At 43.0% G+C, this 16,944-nt stretch overlaps 1 protein-coding gene across 1 annotated transcript in view; it reads right to left on the bottom strand.

Moving 5' to 3' along the window:
• Positions 1-16,944, bottom strand: part of SLC37A3 (solute carrier family 37 member 3) — a 44,756-nt gene that overhangs the window by 5,339 nt on the left and 22,473 nt on the right. Inside the window, exons 6-13 of the mRNA XM_030853992.2 lie at positions 16,149-16,294; positions 10,745-10,841; positions 8,464-8,548; positions 7,551-7,729; positions 5,211-5,352; positions 3,553-3,654; positions 2,897-2,944; positions 1,782-1,933 (exon numbers count right to left, since the gene is read on the bottom strand). Of these exons, the coding sequence (XP_030709852.1) occupies positions 1,782-1,933; positions 2,897-2,944; positions 3,553-3,654; positions 5,211-5,352; positions 7,551-7,729; positions 8,464-8,548; positions 10,745-10,841; positions 16,149-16,294 (951 nt within the window). The remainder of the gene's footprint in view (positions 1-1,781; positions 1,934-2,896; positions 2,945-3,552; positions 3,655-5,210; positions 5,353-7,550; positions 7,730-8,463; positions 8,549-10,744; positions 10,842-16,148; positions 16,295-16,944) is intronic.

The following is a 16,944-nucleotide window of genomic DNA, read 5'->3' as shown; positions in this document are numbered from 1 at the left end:
TCCCTATTAAGTCATGGAGTTTGGGATTTCATACATCAAGCAACAGAAAATCATTCAAAAATCAACATGGCGGGGGAATGAGTAAAGCTAGCTATGCTTTAGTCCTGGTCCTGCTTCCCAAACCATGAAAGTCAACCTAATGCTGACCCATGTTCACAGATAGGGATCGTAACACTGGCAGGTATTCTAAATGCAAAGAAACTCCTTGAAATGCTAATTACAATCTACCCATTTGATTAATGAAGAAAACATTAGTTGGGAAGGAAAACTTAAAATACAGTAATTTCAGAAAAGGATGCCCAATACCCCTTATATGAAGACATCTGAACAGGTGGCCAATAGCATTTTTTTAGTTCCTACTCCAGGACAAATTTCTCCTACCTTTGCTAAGTTTGTTTTTCCTTTAGTCTCAGAATCAAATATGCTAACACACTGATCCTATAAATCACTCATTCTACAATCATTCCACAAATATCTGAATGTCTACTGTGTGCCAGGCACCGTTCCTGGTACCGTTCCTGGTACCAGGGCTATAGTAGAACACAAAACAAATAAAATGCTGCCCTCGTGAAGCTCACCTTACAGTGGGAGACACGACATTAATAAATAAATGTGTAATATATGGCTGGGTGGAGACCAGCACTAAGATGGTGTATCTTCCTCAGTATTTGCTCTTGCATTAACCACTAGCAATCGGATACCACTGATCCACCCCCATTAAGCAGCAATCTTCAAGGCCATTTAATGACCTCAATGTCAAAACTACAAGCCTTTTTCCTTCCATTCTCTTTCTCCTGACCTCTCTACCTCTATGATCTGAGTAACACACCTCCTCAAATTCTGGCTTCCTGTTTCTGTGACCATTGGGCATCCTCTGAGGGTTTGCCTATATTTTCTTTCCCCATTAAACATCACATCACCTCCACGGTTTCAACCATTTTATCCATGCAGTTGATTCTCAAATCCACATTTTGCAAAACCCACATTCTGCAATGACCTAGAGTAGCATGCCCTAGGCGAGGCATGACTCATGACTGCCCCAGAGAAGGGATGCCTTTCTGAAGCTGAATGTCAGCAAAAAACATCGATTTGAATAGTTCTGATTACCTAGAGTAGGCCAATCTTAGCCCAGCAGATCTCAAACTTCAGAGTGCGTAAGAATCGCCAGGAAGGCTTGCTGAAATACAGATCCCCAGGCTCTCACTCAGCAAGTCTACAGTAAGCTTAGTGTTCAGTACTTAATGAACCCCCAGATGATTCTGGCATAAGACATTTACGAACCGCCTTTTGAGACACAGTTGTAGGAAGCAGAGTAAGCGACTCAGGGCAGCTGCAGAGTCCATGGCCATTTCTGGCAGGGATCCATGGGAAGAATGTGTGTACGTGTGTGTGTCTGGTAGGGGGACAGAGGTAGGGCCTGCATGTCAGGTGTGGGGTAATGAGAAGCATGTGTCTCATGGCCTCCTTGGACTGCCAAGTTCAGGCTGGAAGAAAGGGGTGGCGGGCTGGGACTGGAGAATCTGTCTTATGAGGTGTTAGCTTCTTTTCAGACAGGAAGACTCTGGAGGTAAAAGTGGAAAGAAGGAACTGATAAATGTAGAGCAACCTTCCACATTAGGTCACATCAGCTGGACCTCAAAGACTAAAAACACAAGGCTTTCAGTACAGTGCACTACAGCACAAGAGTGCCACCCTACTGTGGCCCAGAGGGTGGGGGTAAACTCTTCCACCGCTGAAGAACTGCTGAGCACTCCATGTCAAGCCCTCCCCTGCTCTCTCACCTGGCCTACCGCAGCTCCAATGCTCCCGGTTCCATCAACTATTCCTGTGACGGTTGCCAAAGCCTCAGTGCTGCCTTGGATCAACTCCTGATGACCCAGGTCCGCAGAAATAGCAGAGCTAATCATATTAGAAGGTCCACCAATAAAAAATCCTGAAGTCATAAACAGAACAGGTTCTTATTAAGACACTATCTGTAACAACGCTAGGAATCTACTGAATAAAGCAAACTCTTAATCCCGATACTCCAATCAGTATGTTGGAGAGAAACAAAAAGAGGGGAAAAAAATAACCAATAAAAATGGAAACTCCCCCAGATAGTAACATCTTCAAACTAGTTAGCATCCACTTTTCTCTAGAAAATAGAGTGAACACACAGCTTTCCAATCCTGTGAAGTGCGCATGCATTGACAACTAACTGCACTAGCTTGTCAAATTCTCTTATGGTAGAGGTGCAGCGCAGAGCATCTGACTGCCCAAATTCAACCAAACATATTGAAAAAAAAGAGAGACAGGAGAAAAAGCGATTTCAGCGGTGTAGGGGGTTCCATCGGCCACTGCTCGCGCTGAGGCTGTCCAAGGACTGAGCGGGAGTTGGCCCATGTGACTCTGTCCATGAGGCTGCATCAGTCCCACGTGCCTCATAGAGCAGGAGCGGCTCCCACTATCCTATGATCTCAAGTTGAAAAGTAAGAATTCTTCTATAACACAGTCGCTAATTGCACTGAATTGTTTCACCTGGGGCTCAACTTAAGACATTCTGACCAATTACAACACAGGAGGAAAAACTAGCTATACTGGACCTTTTGAAAGCTGGTGAATTGGTTTCCAATGCGGCATCTTCCTAAGCCACTTCCGCAAGTAACATGAGCGGGCGGGGCAGCAATCAAAAATCTTAGGAAACCTCTGTCAAAAGGGACTGCCTCTGTCACGACAGGACCGAGTAGGTCACATGAGAGCAGAGAAGTAGGATCTGAAGGAGGCATCTTTCCTTTTTACCTTCTGAGTCCTCTGTAATTGTGGTTTTAGCATTACTCAAATTGAAGGAGAAATCAGTTTCCTTTTTTCCTTTTTCCTTACAGAGGAACAGTACAGTGAAATGGAGCCTATGCCATACCTGTGACAGCCATCAGAAGCGCATTGATGGACTTATCATTTGGAGAACCTGTGAGGAGAGACACAGACACAGAACAACGATCTGAGGAGCGCATTACGTGTGCCTCCACCCAACAGTACACACAGATCTGCGCCTGGATCTCCGTGACCTCACAGATCGCTCCCAGGGACAACAAGCGCATACAGCTCCATCACCACCTCCCCCAGCTTTTATTTGTAATGTCTGCTTCTTGCTGGTGCTCAAGCTAATGTGACTTCTAAAAGCTTACAGGAAAACTCTGCTTCTATCTCAGCAGCATCTTAAGGGACATATACCAAACCTAATTACCATCTTTCCTCTTTTGAAATCTTGTCCCTTTTATTGTTTTATTGGCTCTAATGCTGCCACTCTGGAGCCTACCCTTGAACAAAGCATATACACTCCCAAGCAAGCTTTTAAACAAACCAACAAAGCAGAAGAGATGCCAGTTTCCTCCCCAACACAAATAAAACTACATGATACTTTTAGCGGCATTTACAGGACAATACAAAGGTCCCATATTATGCCTTTGTGGCTGGTCTCAACTCTCCCCCCAGGGTTGATCACTGACTCAAGGCAAATAAATGCCTTAGTCCTAAGAGATGAGGAAAACAGTTTAATTGCAAGGGAATACTCACGACTATATCCAACGAGGGAGCCGACGGCCAGAAGCAGACTGAGAGCTAACACCGGGGCTCTCTTCTGTAGCACATCAGAGATGAAGCCTTGCAGAGTTCCACCTTCAAGCACAAAGAGTGCAACCCAATCAAAATGTCTAATTTAGCTCAGTTACCTGACTCTTGCTTACCACATACCCTCCACCTGCGATCAGGATCCTAACACTGGTCCATCCAAAAAGAGAGTTGGCTCTCCTAAAACATTTCCTCTGTAATTTCCTTTCAGAAAGGTTACCTGACTATTAACTGCCATGATGGCTGATGGGGACGGGACACCACAAATAAGGGAAAATCATCAAAACTACCCCACTGTTCCTTGCTGTTTTTGCTCCTCCAACCAGCTGTGAAGGCTTTTCCTGCTTTTTATTTTAAAAGATAATTAATTAAGGACTGTGCTTCATCGGCTATTAGTAGTAGTGAACATAAATATTCACTAAAATTAAGTGCAGCAATCATGGTTTGGTAATAACTAATAGGTCAAGACGTTTATAAGAAGTGATGTGGATCCTTGAAGCAACGCAGTCACATTTAGATGCATTCCTACTTGGAGTCTAGGGGCAATGGGACACCTGGTACACCCTCATCAGAAGTACGTGCAGGTCTAAAGGCAGCAACCTCACCTTGGCTCTGGATCTAAGAATAAGGGCACACAAGTTCAAATACAGCAACAGTATATCACCTAAGGATACACTGTGCTTTCACGCGCTCAGGGCAGTTTAGTCTTTCCACACTTCTAAATGTAAACATTACAAAAAGGATATTAAGGTTCTGCCATAGCCATGTAAGCAGTACCCACTAACATGCAACCTGTACATCTGTCTGACTTGAAAGTTTCCTACTTCCTTGTTTACACTTCCAGTTAGAACAAAAGGTCACTGTTAAAATCTGCTGTGGGGCTTCCCTGGTGGCGCAGTGGTTGAGAGTCCGCCTGCCAATGCTAGGCGACACGGGTTCGTGCCCTGATCTGGGAGGATCCCACATGCCGCGGAGCGGCTGGGCCTGTGAGCCATGGCCGCTGAGCCTGTGCATCCGGAGCCTGTGCTCCGCAACGGGAGAGGCCACAACCGTAAGAGGCCCGCGTACCGCAAAAAAACAAACAAACAAAAAAATCTACTGTGTACAATGAAGCAACTGCAAAACAAAAAAATTAATCCCTGCTATTATTCCTACCTTTATGATCTGACAATCAATACACTAAGCTAGTATGTTTCCCTTCTTTGGCTGCGGTGTGGTATATAAAATGAACACATTCACATCCTAACTTGAATCTCTGACATACAATTTGCTTTACAGCTAAGCTATCGCTGAAAGTGTACAAAAGGGTTACACTTAAAGGGATCAGAGAGAGACATCCCTGCACTTCCCAAGACAAAAGAACTGATCCATCAACAAAGGACTGGGAAAAAGAGCCCTGTAAATCGCAGGGCTGCCACAGGCCAGGGCTTCTTTTCTGAGGACTTTTTTTTTTTAAGAGTTTGGCTATTTACTCGTAGGACAGTTTAGGAAAAATAGCTGTGGAATAAGTAATAAAACTTTAAATGATGCCAGATTTCATAACCCAGTAAAATATGACTAGTGACTCATTCTCATTACAGAAAAAGATGTATCACTGGCCTTACCTATAATTCCTCCAACATCGTACCAAATGGACAGCTTGTCGGCTTCAGCCTCCTTCCATCCGAAGTTATTACTCAGATAAAAGGGCAACCAGAAGAAGAAGGAGTAATTCACTAACTTCAAGCAGGCATAGGCCAGTGAATACTATAGGGAAAAACATCCAACTACCAGTAAGGAACAAACAGCACAACATAACTACCATGTAAATGTAATTAAACAACAAAACAAAACAGAGGAGTTCGGGGCGAATAGTACCTGATTTTCAAATTAAATGTTTCTACAAATTCCTATTTGCCTGACTTTACCCAGTCTCCCTCTTCTCTTCATTCCCCCTTGGCGTCTAGAAAGGCAGTACAGTAGGCCTTGGGATAAAAAACACATAGGACTACTCCTTAATTGTCCCCCCACTTTCTTCTTTCAGTTCTCTGGTAGAAGCAAACCAGTGTTTCGAACCTGCAAGGCAGGGCACATACTCATATTTCTTTATATGGATAAAGATAAAAGGTATTCATGCCACTGACTAGCACTAACCATATGCAAACGATTCCAGTAACATCACAGCCTTTATTTTTGGCTCTACTTCCTGTGAAGTTAACATTATGGACAATGCAAAGCAATGGGACTGGACTACGGTTCCAAGGTCTTAAGAAAAGCATCAACATGAAAACTACTTTCACGCTGTAGTTTCCACAAGCTTTGAGTCAAAAGTGAAAGAACAGGATCGTCATGGGTCTTGTGGCTCTAGGTTGAGGAATGAAAGTTACAGCTGCCTTAAGATGGCAGCGGGGCTGAGAATCCTATATTCAACACATTATTACCAGGAAATCCTGACATTTAGCATCAAAGGAAAAAGGGGGAGGAACAGAGAGACTGACTTCAAAGGGTGTCTGGCTAGTATATTCTTTTCCCTGGAGCTGCCAGTTATTCCCTAGGTATCACTTGTTTTAAAGCAGCTTCCCAGGCAGGGCAGCAGCCACCCCCTAGAGAGCCAAATCCCAATCATGAGTGCATTTTGTCCAGACAGCCTGCCACAAAGACAAAGGAATTAAGTTAACTGGATTTCCTTTACACCCTGCCCGTGGCAGGGAACAATAGCTTGTGAAACACAAAGCAATAGCAAAAGAGGGCCACGTTTAGTCACAACAAATCTAAGTTCTGTCTCAGAAATTAACCTATTACCAGCAGAACATTTTAATAACTACTTTAAAAAATACTGATCATTAGCATAAGAACAGGCCCAAAGGAACTTGCATTTCCCTTGTATTACACATCATCTTTTGGTTGAAGACTTGTGGGAACTTACACTTAAATTTTAACTCACGCTTAAACTATCTTGTTTGTAAATGTCAGTTCTCTTAGCTTGGGGGCAGGTAGAAGGGAACTGGAAAGTATGAAATAGGACAACCTGCAGACTCTGAATTTACTGACGGGTTACGTTCATAAAGCACCATTACACAATAAAATAAAAAAGGTGCTTATTCACAATACAATAACCCAGTGTTACAGACTCCAGGGAGGACTGGTAGGCTTTCTGTCCATAGGAAGGGGAACTGAGACACGAGGACGGGCTGAGTGACTTACCCCAGGCCTAGTTAATGGGTAAGCTGGCAACAGAACCTAGGCCTCTTAACTTCCACTCCTATGCTAGAGCGCCCGAAACACCAAGACAGAAAAACTGCAGCAGAAGGGCTTCAGTTCAGACATTAGGAAAAAACCTAACTGTAAAGGTTGCGGAAACACTGGAATGCATTACCAGGAAATGCTGTGGAGTATTCTGCTCTGGACCTTTAACAGAAGGGAAAACTTTTTTTCCCCTAGAATAGTAAGGATATAGGCAAATCAAACAGACCTAACGAACCACTCAAACCTCTCTTGGGCTATTTATAATTCTATAAGACTTCAACAGGCCAAAAGGTATATATTTTAAAATATCAATTTTGCCTTCTTACTCGAAGGCTAGACCACGGTCAGCAAATTCCAGCTCACGGGCCAAATACGGCCAGGCCCATTTGTTCCGTATCGTCCATGGACTCCTTTCCTCTACTGAGTTGAGCGATTGTGGCAGAGACTGTATGGTGCCCCCAAAGCTGAAAACATTTACTAACTGGCTCTGTACAGAAAAGGTTTTGCCAAACCCTGCATTAGATTTCAGATAAAACTTCAAGTGGTGCCAATACAGAAACAAGCTGAGGGCCAATATTCACTATTCCTCTGAACATATATTCCTAAAATAAAGTCTCAGAGAGAAGCGAAATACTTCAAGATGCTTTATCCCAGGCAGAGTTACTATCCCGGCTATAACATCTCACTGGCTGTGGTAAGGAGATTTGAACAGGCTTTACCGCTATAACTCCGGGAAGGCAACAAGCCTGGTAAAAGCTTATCGCCTTGACTTGGGTAATAGTCTTGTCTTCTTGGATTGAATAATTAGGCTCAGCTTCATCTTCATTTTCAGCACCACTAATCAATGGCCTGTGTGAGTCGTCTTCAAAATTTTCTTCGGCCTCAATACCTGGGAGACCTACAACAAGAGTGACATCCATGTTTACAGAGGGCCCTCCAGGTGCCCAGCACTGGGCTAAGTGCTTTGCATGCATCATTACTTACGGGGTCCATGTTATCTTTATTTCCATTTTACAGAAGAAGCTACTAAGGTTCAGAGTCCAAGGTCAATTAAGGTCACACAGCTAATGAGCCACAAACCAGGCCTCTAATTCTCCTTGACCTGGCTTCAAAGCAAAGCTTTTTCAGCTACATCACAGTATCTCTCTTACATAATACCAAAAACACCATTAATTACGTGCTCTTAAACTGACATGTCTCTTTAGTATACTCAAAAGATAGAAGAATCATACATCTATCTGCTTCTGTGGTTTCACTTGTACACATTCTGTATTTAACCACAGATAAGTATCACACTAAATTATTTTTATGAAGGAAAAGAAATCTGTCTCAAGAAGTGAAATTTGAAATACATCCATGCTAATTTCTAGCCAGCATCTCCATTATAAAACCCATTTGCAAATGATGAGTTTTCCCTGAATCTATAAAAAGGTGAGCCTCACTGCCTCAAACATTTGCAGCTGTGCCAGGAGAGGCCGCAGCGTCAACAGGATACAAACAGCAATACTGCTCCTTGCATTCACTGAAAGGAGCTCACAGTTCTCCTAGGAAGAAAGAGATAGGCTGTTCTGGCCACAGGTTTCTCTTTGCCTATAATAGTAAGACGTTCTGAGTAGAAGAGCAGCTTCTCACCAATTTCTTCAGGTGATACCAAGAGTCCAAAGAAGATGATGATCCCACCAGCAAACTGCACAGCCGCCGTCACCAGAAAGGCATACTGGAGGGGGAAGGGAAAGGTGTTCCTGACGCATCTGAGATGCTCATTAAAAGCACATTCATTAGAGGCACACGGGGGGAGGACAGGGCGACTGGAAAGGAAATGAGCGCTGAGCGCCTAGCCTGTGCCAGGCACTGAGCTAAGTGTTTTACTTGTGTTTTCTCACAAGTTTTTCCCAGTGACTCTATGGGACTCAGAGAGGATAATTGAGGTCCACGGGACACTGAGTGGTACTATTACGATCATGAAATCAGAACTAGCTCCAAAAGTAATAATCCTTACACTACTCGGCCTCCTACAAAAGACAGTATCTGCCCTCAAAGATATTTTCCAGTTGAGAGGATTAAACAGTACACAAAATAATAGTATAAGGCAGCATGTAGCTGATAAATGAGAAGGCCCAGTCCTAATAGGAAACAAACAGAGGAACTGAATTCAGAAGAAGGAAACAGCTAAAGAGGTTGAAGGAGGGAGACAATGCTTTAGGGAGCAGCTGAAAATCATAGCAACTGACCACCTTTCCTGGCACGGCTGAGGCAAAGGCACCAGGTGGGAGGGAGATGGAAAGCCTTCTGCATGGTGGGAGCTGAGGGCTTCTGCTGGGGGTAACAGGGAAGAACACTGACTTGGAAAGGTGCTATCCAGATGAAAGACTCAAGAGCCAGGCTGCATCGCTGAATATTATTTTATTTAAGAGTGGAGCCTGATGCAGAGAGACAGGTGACAAAATTAGTTTTGCCAGAAGTCAAATCTGGGAGCAGCACGTAGGGCGAACTGAAATTCCCATCTGAGCCAATTAGTACAATCCAGGTGTGAAGCTAAGAAACCTGGGAAAAGGTGAATGTGAACACAGGAAGGACTTCCCACTGGCCCTAACTAGACCAGAATTCTTCAGGGACCAAACACTTGGTGAGCAGCTTAAAAATGTATCTGCTGCTTTTCAAAAGAGCAATTTACTTTTCAAAAGAGCAATTTACTTTTAATTATTAGGGTTTTGAACAGGCAATAGGTTGACAATGATTCAAGTAACAAAAAGTAGAAGATGTATAGTTAAACCCTCCCTCCCATCCCTTCTCCCAGCCATTCAATTCTCATTTTTCCACATATAAGCACTGTTATTTCATTTTTACTTTGCAGAGATTGTTTTGGAAACATACAAGCCAATACAATAGATACTCTTTAATTCTTCCTCCATTTCACACAAATGGCAGCATTCAACACACACGGTTATGCACCCTTGCTTTCTTCACTTAACACACCATTGAGCTGTTTCCCTGTCAGGACATTAGGGCTGCATAATTCTATTTCACAGCTGCACAGCATTCCACTGAATAGGAGTTCCTTAGTGTAACTATTTCCCTTTTGGTTGACATGTTACCAATCTTTTGCTATTACAAATAATGTTGAAGTAAATAACCTTGTAGATGTATCTCTCTGTACATGCTGAAGTATATTCACCAATGGGATTAATTCACAGATGTGGAACTGCTTGGTGAGAGCCATTATAATTTTGATAGACCATACTGACCCCAAGAGGGGTTATTTACTCTCCCATCTGCAATGCCTGTTTTGTCACATCCTCATAAACATGTTACCAAGCTTTGGGGTTTTTACCAATATAATAAGTATACAGTGTCGTTTCTTTTCTTTTTTTTTTACAGTGTAGTTTTAATTTGCATTTCTCTGCCGACTACACCTAAACTCCATAAGGGTAGAGATTTTTGTCTCTTGGTCAGGGCTCTATTCTTTACTGCCTTGGGGCACTTAGAGGAGCTTAAAAATATTTACTGAATGAAGGAATAAATTCTGAGTGAAGTGGAATACCCTGCCGTATGTTTACAAGCCCTTTCTATTTCCTTTTCATGAACTACAGAGTCAAATCCTTTACCTTTCTTTCTGTGTGTTGGTCTTTTTCTTATCAATTTGTGGGCATTCATTATATATTAAGGCAATTAGCTCTTTATCTGTAACATGAGTTGCAAATACTTTTCCCCAACCGATATGTCTTTAGATTTGGTTGGTTTTCCATGACTAATTTTTTAACATGTTTGAATTTACCAAGAGTTTGTCCACTCTTAATACAAACCTTGCCCCACCCAGACATAGCTCTAGGTCATTTTAAATGGTCACAGGATTATTTCCTAAAATAGAAAATATATTTATATACTCAAGAAAAAGCTAGAAAGAAACACCTACCTCATAACCATACTGCAGAACGGAAGAAGCTAGACATGCTCCCAAAATATTGCCCACTGAGGCACAGGCACTCCAGAGACCAAAAACAACTCCTCGTCTATGATGGGAACAGTGCAAAACAGAAGACAATAGAATCAGAAGGGATTTTATGTGCAGTTCAAATACAAAATGGCCAAAATAGTGCAGGTTCGCATTACAAAGAATCAATATTCTACTTTAACGTTTTTTTAAAGTACACCCAAATGGCAAAACATCAGGTAGGTCTCTTCTAACTCTAAGATTTTATTATAAGTTCAATTTGGGGCTCACTGAAAAACACCATTAAGAGAATTTAAAAAGACAAGCCACAAATTGGGAGAAACTATTTGGATATCATTTATCTGACAGAAGACTTGTCACTGGAATATAAAGAACTCTCAAAACTCAATAAGGTGAAAAATAGACAATGCAATAAAATGTTAAAGAGTATAAATCTACAATAATCTCAAATACAAAGTTTCTGAAAAAGGGGCAAAAGATTTTAATAAATACTTCACACACACAAAAAATAAGATGCGGAATTCCCTGGTGGCGCAGTGGTTAAGAATCCGCCTGCCAATGCAGGGGACACGGTTTGAGCCCTGGTCCGGGAAGATCCTACATGCCATGGAGCAACTAAGCCCGTGCGCCACAACTACTGAGCCAGCGCTCTAGAGCCCACAAGCCACAACTACTGAGCCCACGTGCCACAACTACTGAAGCCTGCGTGCCTAGAGCCCATGCTCCGCTACAAGAGAAGCCACCGCAATTAGAAGCCCGTGCACTGCAACGAAGAGTAGTCCCGCTCACCACAACTAGAAAAAGCCTGAGTGCAGCAACAAAGACCCAATGCAGCCATAAAATAAATTAAATAAATAAATAAATTTATATTAAAAAAAAAAAGAATCCGCCTGCCAATGCAGGGGATACGGGTTCAATCCCTGGTCCAGGAAGATCCCACATGCCACGGAGCAACTAAGCCCGTGTGCCACAACTGCCTGTGCTCTAGAGCCCGCAAGCCACAACTACTGAGCCCGTGCGCCCTAGCGCCCGTGTGCCGCAACTACTGAGCCTGTGTGCTGCAACAAGTGATGCCCACGCGCGTAAAGTCCATGCTCCGCAACAAGAGAAGCCACTGCAATGAGAAGTCCATGAACCGCAACCAAGAATAGCCCCCGCTCACTGCAACTAGAGAAAGCCTGCGCGCAACGAAGACCCAACACAGCCAAAAAATTAAAAAAATTAAAAATAAATAAGATGCAAATAAGCACATGAAAAGATGCTCAACATCATCAGACATTAGGGAAATGCAAATTAAAACCACAAGGAGGTATCACTACACACCAACTAGAATAGCTAAAATCAAAACACACTGAGCATACCAAGTGTTGACAAGGATGTATAGCACCTAGAATCCTTATACTCTGCTGGTGGGAATGTAAAATGGTTCAACCACTTTAGAAGAAATTGCCAGTTTCTTAAAAAGATAAACACACCCCTATCATATGATCCAGCCATCCTACTCCAAGGTATGTATCCAAGGGAAGTGAAAGCATATGTCCATACAAGGATTCATCAACAAATATTCACAGTAGCTTTACTAGTAAAAGCCGAAAACTAAAAGCCTGAATGTTCACCAATAGGTGAACAGATAAATTGTGATATAATGGATGACTCCTCAGCTATAAAAAGGAATGCAGACATGAATTAACCTCAACGTTACTGTGCCGAGTGGAAGAACACAGTCAAGAAGACACACTGCGTGATTCCATTTATATAAAATTTTAGAAAATTCAGATTAAAGTGACAGAAAGCAAATCAGTGGTTGACTGGAGACGGCAGTGGGAGGGAGGAATTACCAAGGGGCATGAGGAAACTTTGGGAGTGATCGATATGTCATGATCTTAATTGTGATGATACTTCTACAGGTGCATGCATGCCAAAACTCATCCAACTGTACCCTTTGAACATGTGCAGCATATTGTATACCTCAATAAGGCCATCAAAAAAAAAAATGGATATGTGGATGAAGAGTCTATGGAAGGGAAACTAGCTATTACAACAGTCCTGGAGAAAAACAACTAGCTCTGGACATAGGCAATGGCAGTAGGGCTGCTGAAAAAAGAAAAAGACAAAAAAAAAAAAAGCAGTTAAGAAAAATTAATTTTTTTAACGTTTAAATTTGTGTATTAGGACTTCCCTGGTAGTGTAGTGGTTAAGAACCCACCTGCCAATGCAGGGGACACGGGTTTGAGACCTGGTCCGGGAAGATCCCACATGTCACAGAGCAACTAAGCCTATGCACCACAACTACTGAGCCTGCGCTCTAGAGCCCGCAAGCCACAACTGTTGAGCCCATGTGCCACAACTACTGAAGCCCGCACACCTTGAGCCCGTGCTCCGCAACGAGAAGCCACCGCAATGAGAAGCCAGCGCACCACAACGAAGAGTAGCCCCCCGCTCGCCACAACTAGAGAAAGCCCGCGCGCAGCAACAAAGACCCAACACAGCCAAAAAATAAATCAATAAATAAATAAATAAATTTATTTTTTTAAAAATGTATGTGTTACATTTTTAAAACTAATATTAAAAAATAAATTTGTGGGCTTCCCTGGTGGCGCGGTGGTTGAGAGTCCGCCTGCCGATGCAGGGGACACGAGTTCGTGCCCCGGTCCGAGAAGATCCCACATGCCGCGGAGCGGCTGGGCCCGTGAGCCATGGTCACTAAGCCTGCGTGTCCAGAGCCTCTGCTCCGCAACGGGAGAGGCCACAACAGTGAGAGGCCCGTGTACCGCAAAACAAACAAACAAACAACAACAACAAAAAAAATTTGTATTTTATTCTACTTAATACATATCAATAACACACGGTGTTAGGTCTAGGTTCTTCAGCTCTTTCAACGTTTTTATAACCTCACTGAGACAGAAGGAATCTTAGAAATGAACAGGCAGACAACATTTAACAGTGAAAAAGTCTTTTCAGAAGTCCCAGCTCTGCCACTTCCAGCTGGGTGATCTCCAGCAAGTCCCAGCCCAGGCTCAGGGCTCTCATCTGGAAAGCGCTGTGCTCCTCAAAGGAATGAGTGCAGTGACAGAGTTGACAGTTTGGGCCTGCAAGGGTGTACCTACTAGTACTACCTGCCTCAATGTGTTTTAAAAAACTATGACCCCAACAACGGGAGGAGGGACACGATTCAGCCAAGGTAATAGCTTTCCAAGGCAACGTCCTCAGTGGATCACAAACCTACCAAGAGCGTCCTAGAGGGTCTGAATAACACTGGCTGACCAAAGACATGATTTCAGAAGAAACTGGCTGAAAACAATTGTGACTTTAAGTTATCATAGTTTTATTGGTACTTCATGGTTTATTGTTACATTTCACAGGAAGAGTCACTGTGTGTCAGGCAATGCATCATTGATTTCAATTACTAGTGTTATTTGCTTAAAAACAAGCTGTCTTACTTTCGAAAGTAAACTGTAATGGCTTTCTTGAATTTGTGACTGAGCCAGAGAAATAATCAAGGTCAGCCTACCCAGTCACTGCCACCTACCACCAAGTGTCACCCAATTTATAAAAGTTCAGATAAGGATTATCTCAAAATTATACAAGTCAAAGTGATTATCCTTGAAGTGACAGGATTTCAGGTGGTTTTACCTTTACTTCTCTATGTTCATTTATATTATCTAGTTTGGTTACAATAATCAAGTAACCTTTGTATAATTTTCAAAAATCACGCTTGGAAAGAAGTTATGTTAAAAATCTTAATAAAAATAAATAACACACAAGCAGACAGCATCTCCTACTCCAAAAGAAAACTAAAGTATCCCAGGGGAATGAGTACCTCCGAAAATCAATTCTGTTAAACCAGTGACACTAGAGTTGGAAAGAACTGGAAATCACTAGCACACTGAACATAATCAGAGCATTCTCATTAAGCGGTGCTGATTCTAACCACAAGGCATTTTACAGGTGAACTTTCACAACAATACAGAGATCATTAGCCAGCAAGCACCTCTACTCCTACTATGAGACTGGGGAAGCTGGAAAACCGAGAGGAGTTGGTCAAAGCATGCACTGATCACCGCGGCGGGTGGATAATGCCTGCTGTGCACACTGGTCCCTACGTAAAAGAGTAAACAAACAAAAAACATAGAGCCATCGATGAAATAAATGTGCATCTCACAACACATAAATATTTATCCAGGACAAATGATAGAAATCCAAATTAACAGTATTCCTAAAGGCAGAGTGTCATAAACAGTGATAAACAACAAAGGCAGAGTGCCACAAACAACAATAAACAACAAAGCCAGGTCTTTGGGTAGCTCAATTTATTTCCTATCCTGTAAATTAAGTATGGTTCTTCTTGAGTGGCAGTAGGTGCCCATCCTCAAGCCATGGCCCCCGCCACACACACACAAACTCACATACAACTGATAAGTACTTAAAGGTTTATGGAAAAAATGGCCAACTTAACTAAGCCCCAAAGTTTGGCATTCTTCATCTGCATTTTCCTTTTTTTTTTTTTTAAAAAGGGAACTTTATTTTTTGTTATTTATTTATTTATTTTTGGCTGCGTTGGGCCTTCATTGCTGCGTGCAGGCTTTCTTTTGTTGTGGCGAGCGGGGACTATTTTTTTTTTTTTTTTGGGGGGGGGACTACTCTTTGATGTAGCACGCAGGCTTCTCGTTGCGGTGGCTTCTCTTGTTGTGGAGCATGGGCTCTAGAGTGCGCGTGCTTCAGCAGTTGTGACTCGCAGGCTCAGTAGTTGTGGCGCACAGGCTTAGTTGCTCCACGGCATGTGGGATCTTCCTGGACCAGGGCTTGAACCTGCGTCACCTGCACTGGCAGGTGGATTCTTAACCACTGCGCCACCAGGGAAGCCCCATCTGCATCTTCTTGAAGCCTTTGCTCTGTGACCTTAGGGCAAGCCCTATGGATAACTTCTGGCCTCAGTTTCCTTATCTTTAAGAAGGTTAAACTAGATCACTGAGTCTCAAAAAAAGGGAAAGCAAAACCCACAGGAAGACACATGATGAGATGGCATGTGAGATTTGTTATTATGGTGTGTTATTTATGTTCTCTAAAGGGAAGATTTAAAAAAAAAAAAATTTGAGACGTATGGCCTTAGCCACACTCAATATCTGACCATGGCCAGGAGACTGCTGTGAATGAGTCCCACAGGCTAGACCATATCTAGGGTCCACATTATTTCCAATGTACTTTGACATGAAACCTCCTCTCCCGGCTGCTCTAAACTTTCTAAAATAGAGGGAAGACGTGGGTGGTGTCGAAGGGATCAAGTGCATTGACTCTGACAAGTCTTGAACAATCCCATATTAAAACTACTTAAGTAGAGAAATGAAAGGAGGAGGAAGTGGCATACCCAGCTTTCCCAAACCAGTTGCCCATAACAGCAACGACGCAGGGCCAACCAGTGGACTGCAGCAGGCCATTCACGATCCACAGGCTACAGTATAGCCCCTTGTTGTAGAAATGCAGCCATTCTGTGAGAGTGCCAAAGACAAACACCTTAGAGAAGAAGAAAGAAAAAGACACATGTAACATCCTTGTGGACACCCCGACTAAAGACTCTATATGAAAGATACAGTCAATGTCTGGGGCCTGAGAGACGTGTGGCCAACTCTTCAGATGCTCCCGCCCAGAGCAGTGCTGAGTGAGACCACCACCAAACCACCCCCACCAGAGAGGCAGAGATGGCAAAGAGCGTAAAACACAGCGAGGACCATCCTTCCAACTTGCATCTTCAACTCTAAAAGGTTAAGTCCCGATTGTTGGACCTCTTTTTACATTATTTCCCTTTCCTCTTGTTTATGGAAGACAGCTCTGGGGACTACCTGACTTCACATGTTTAAATATCGTTAGAACAGCCCAGGCACATCACGCGGACCAGAAAGCGCCAGCTATTATTAACACCGTGCCTAATAAGTGCATTGGCGTAACTTGTGATTGGCTCAATCATTTGGTGGCATTCATCAAAGGACTGCTTTTTTCCAGGCATTCTGCTCGGCGTGGGCATTTTATTTGTAGTCAGTCTCCTTCGGGAATACTTGGCATGGGTTTCAAACTGGTATGTCTAATACTGTATGACTCCAGTTATATGACATTCTGGAATGAGCAAAGCTATAACGACAGAAAAACAGTCAGTGCCTGCCAGAGGC

The sequence above is a fragment of the Globicephala melas genome, chromosome 9, assembly GCF_963455315.2.
Source record: "Globicephala melas chromosome 9, mGloMel1.2, whole genome shotgun sequence".
Lineage (NCBI taxonomy): Eukaryota > Metazoa > Chordata > Mammalia > Artiodactyla > Delphinidae > Globicephala > Globicephala melas.
The sequence above is the reverse complement of the archived record's forward strand: the minus strand, read 5'-3'. Positions and strand labels throughout refer to the sequence as shown.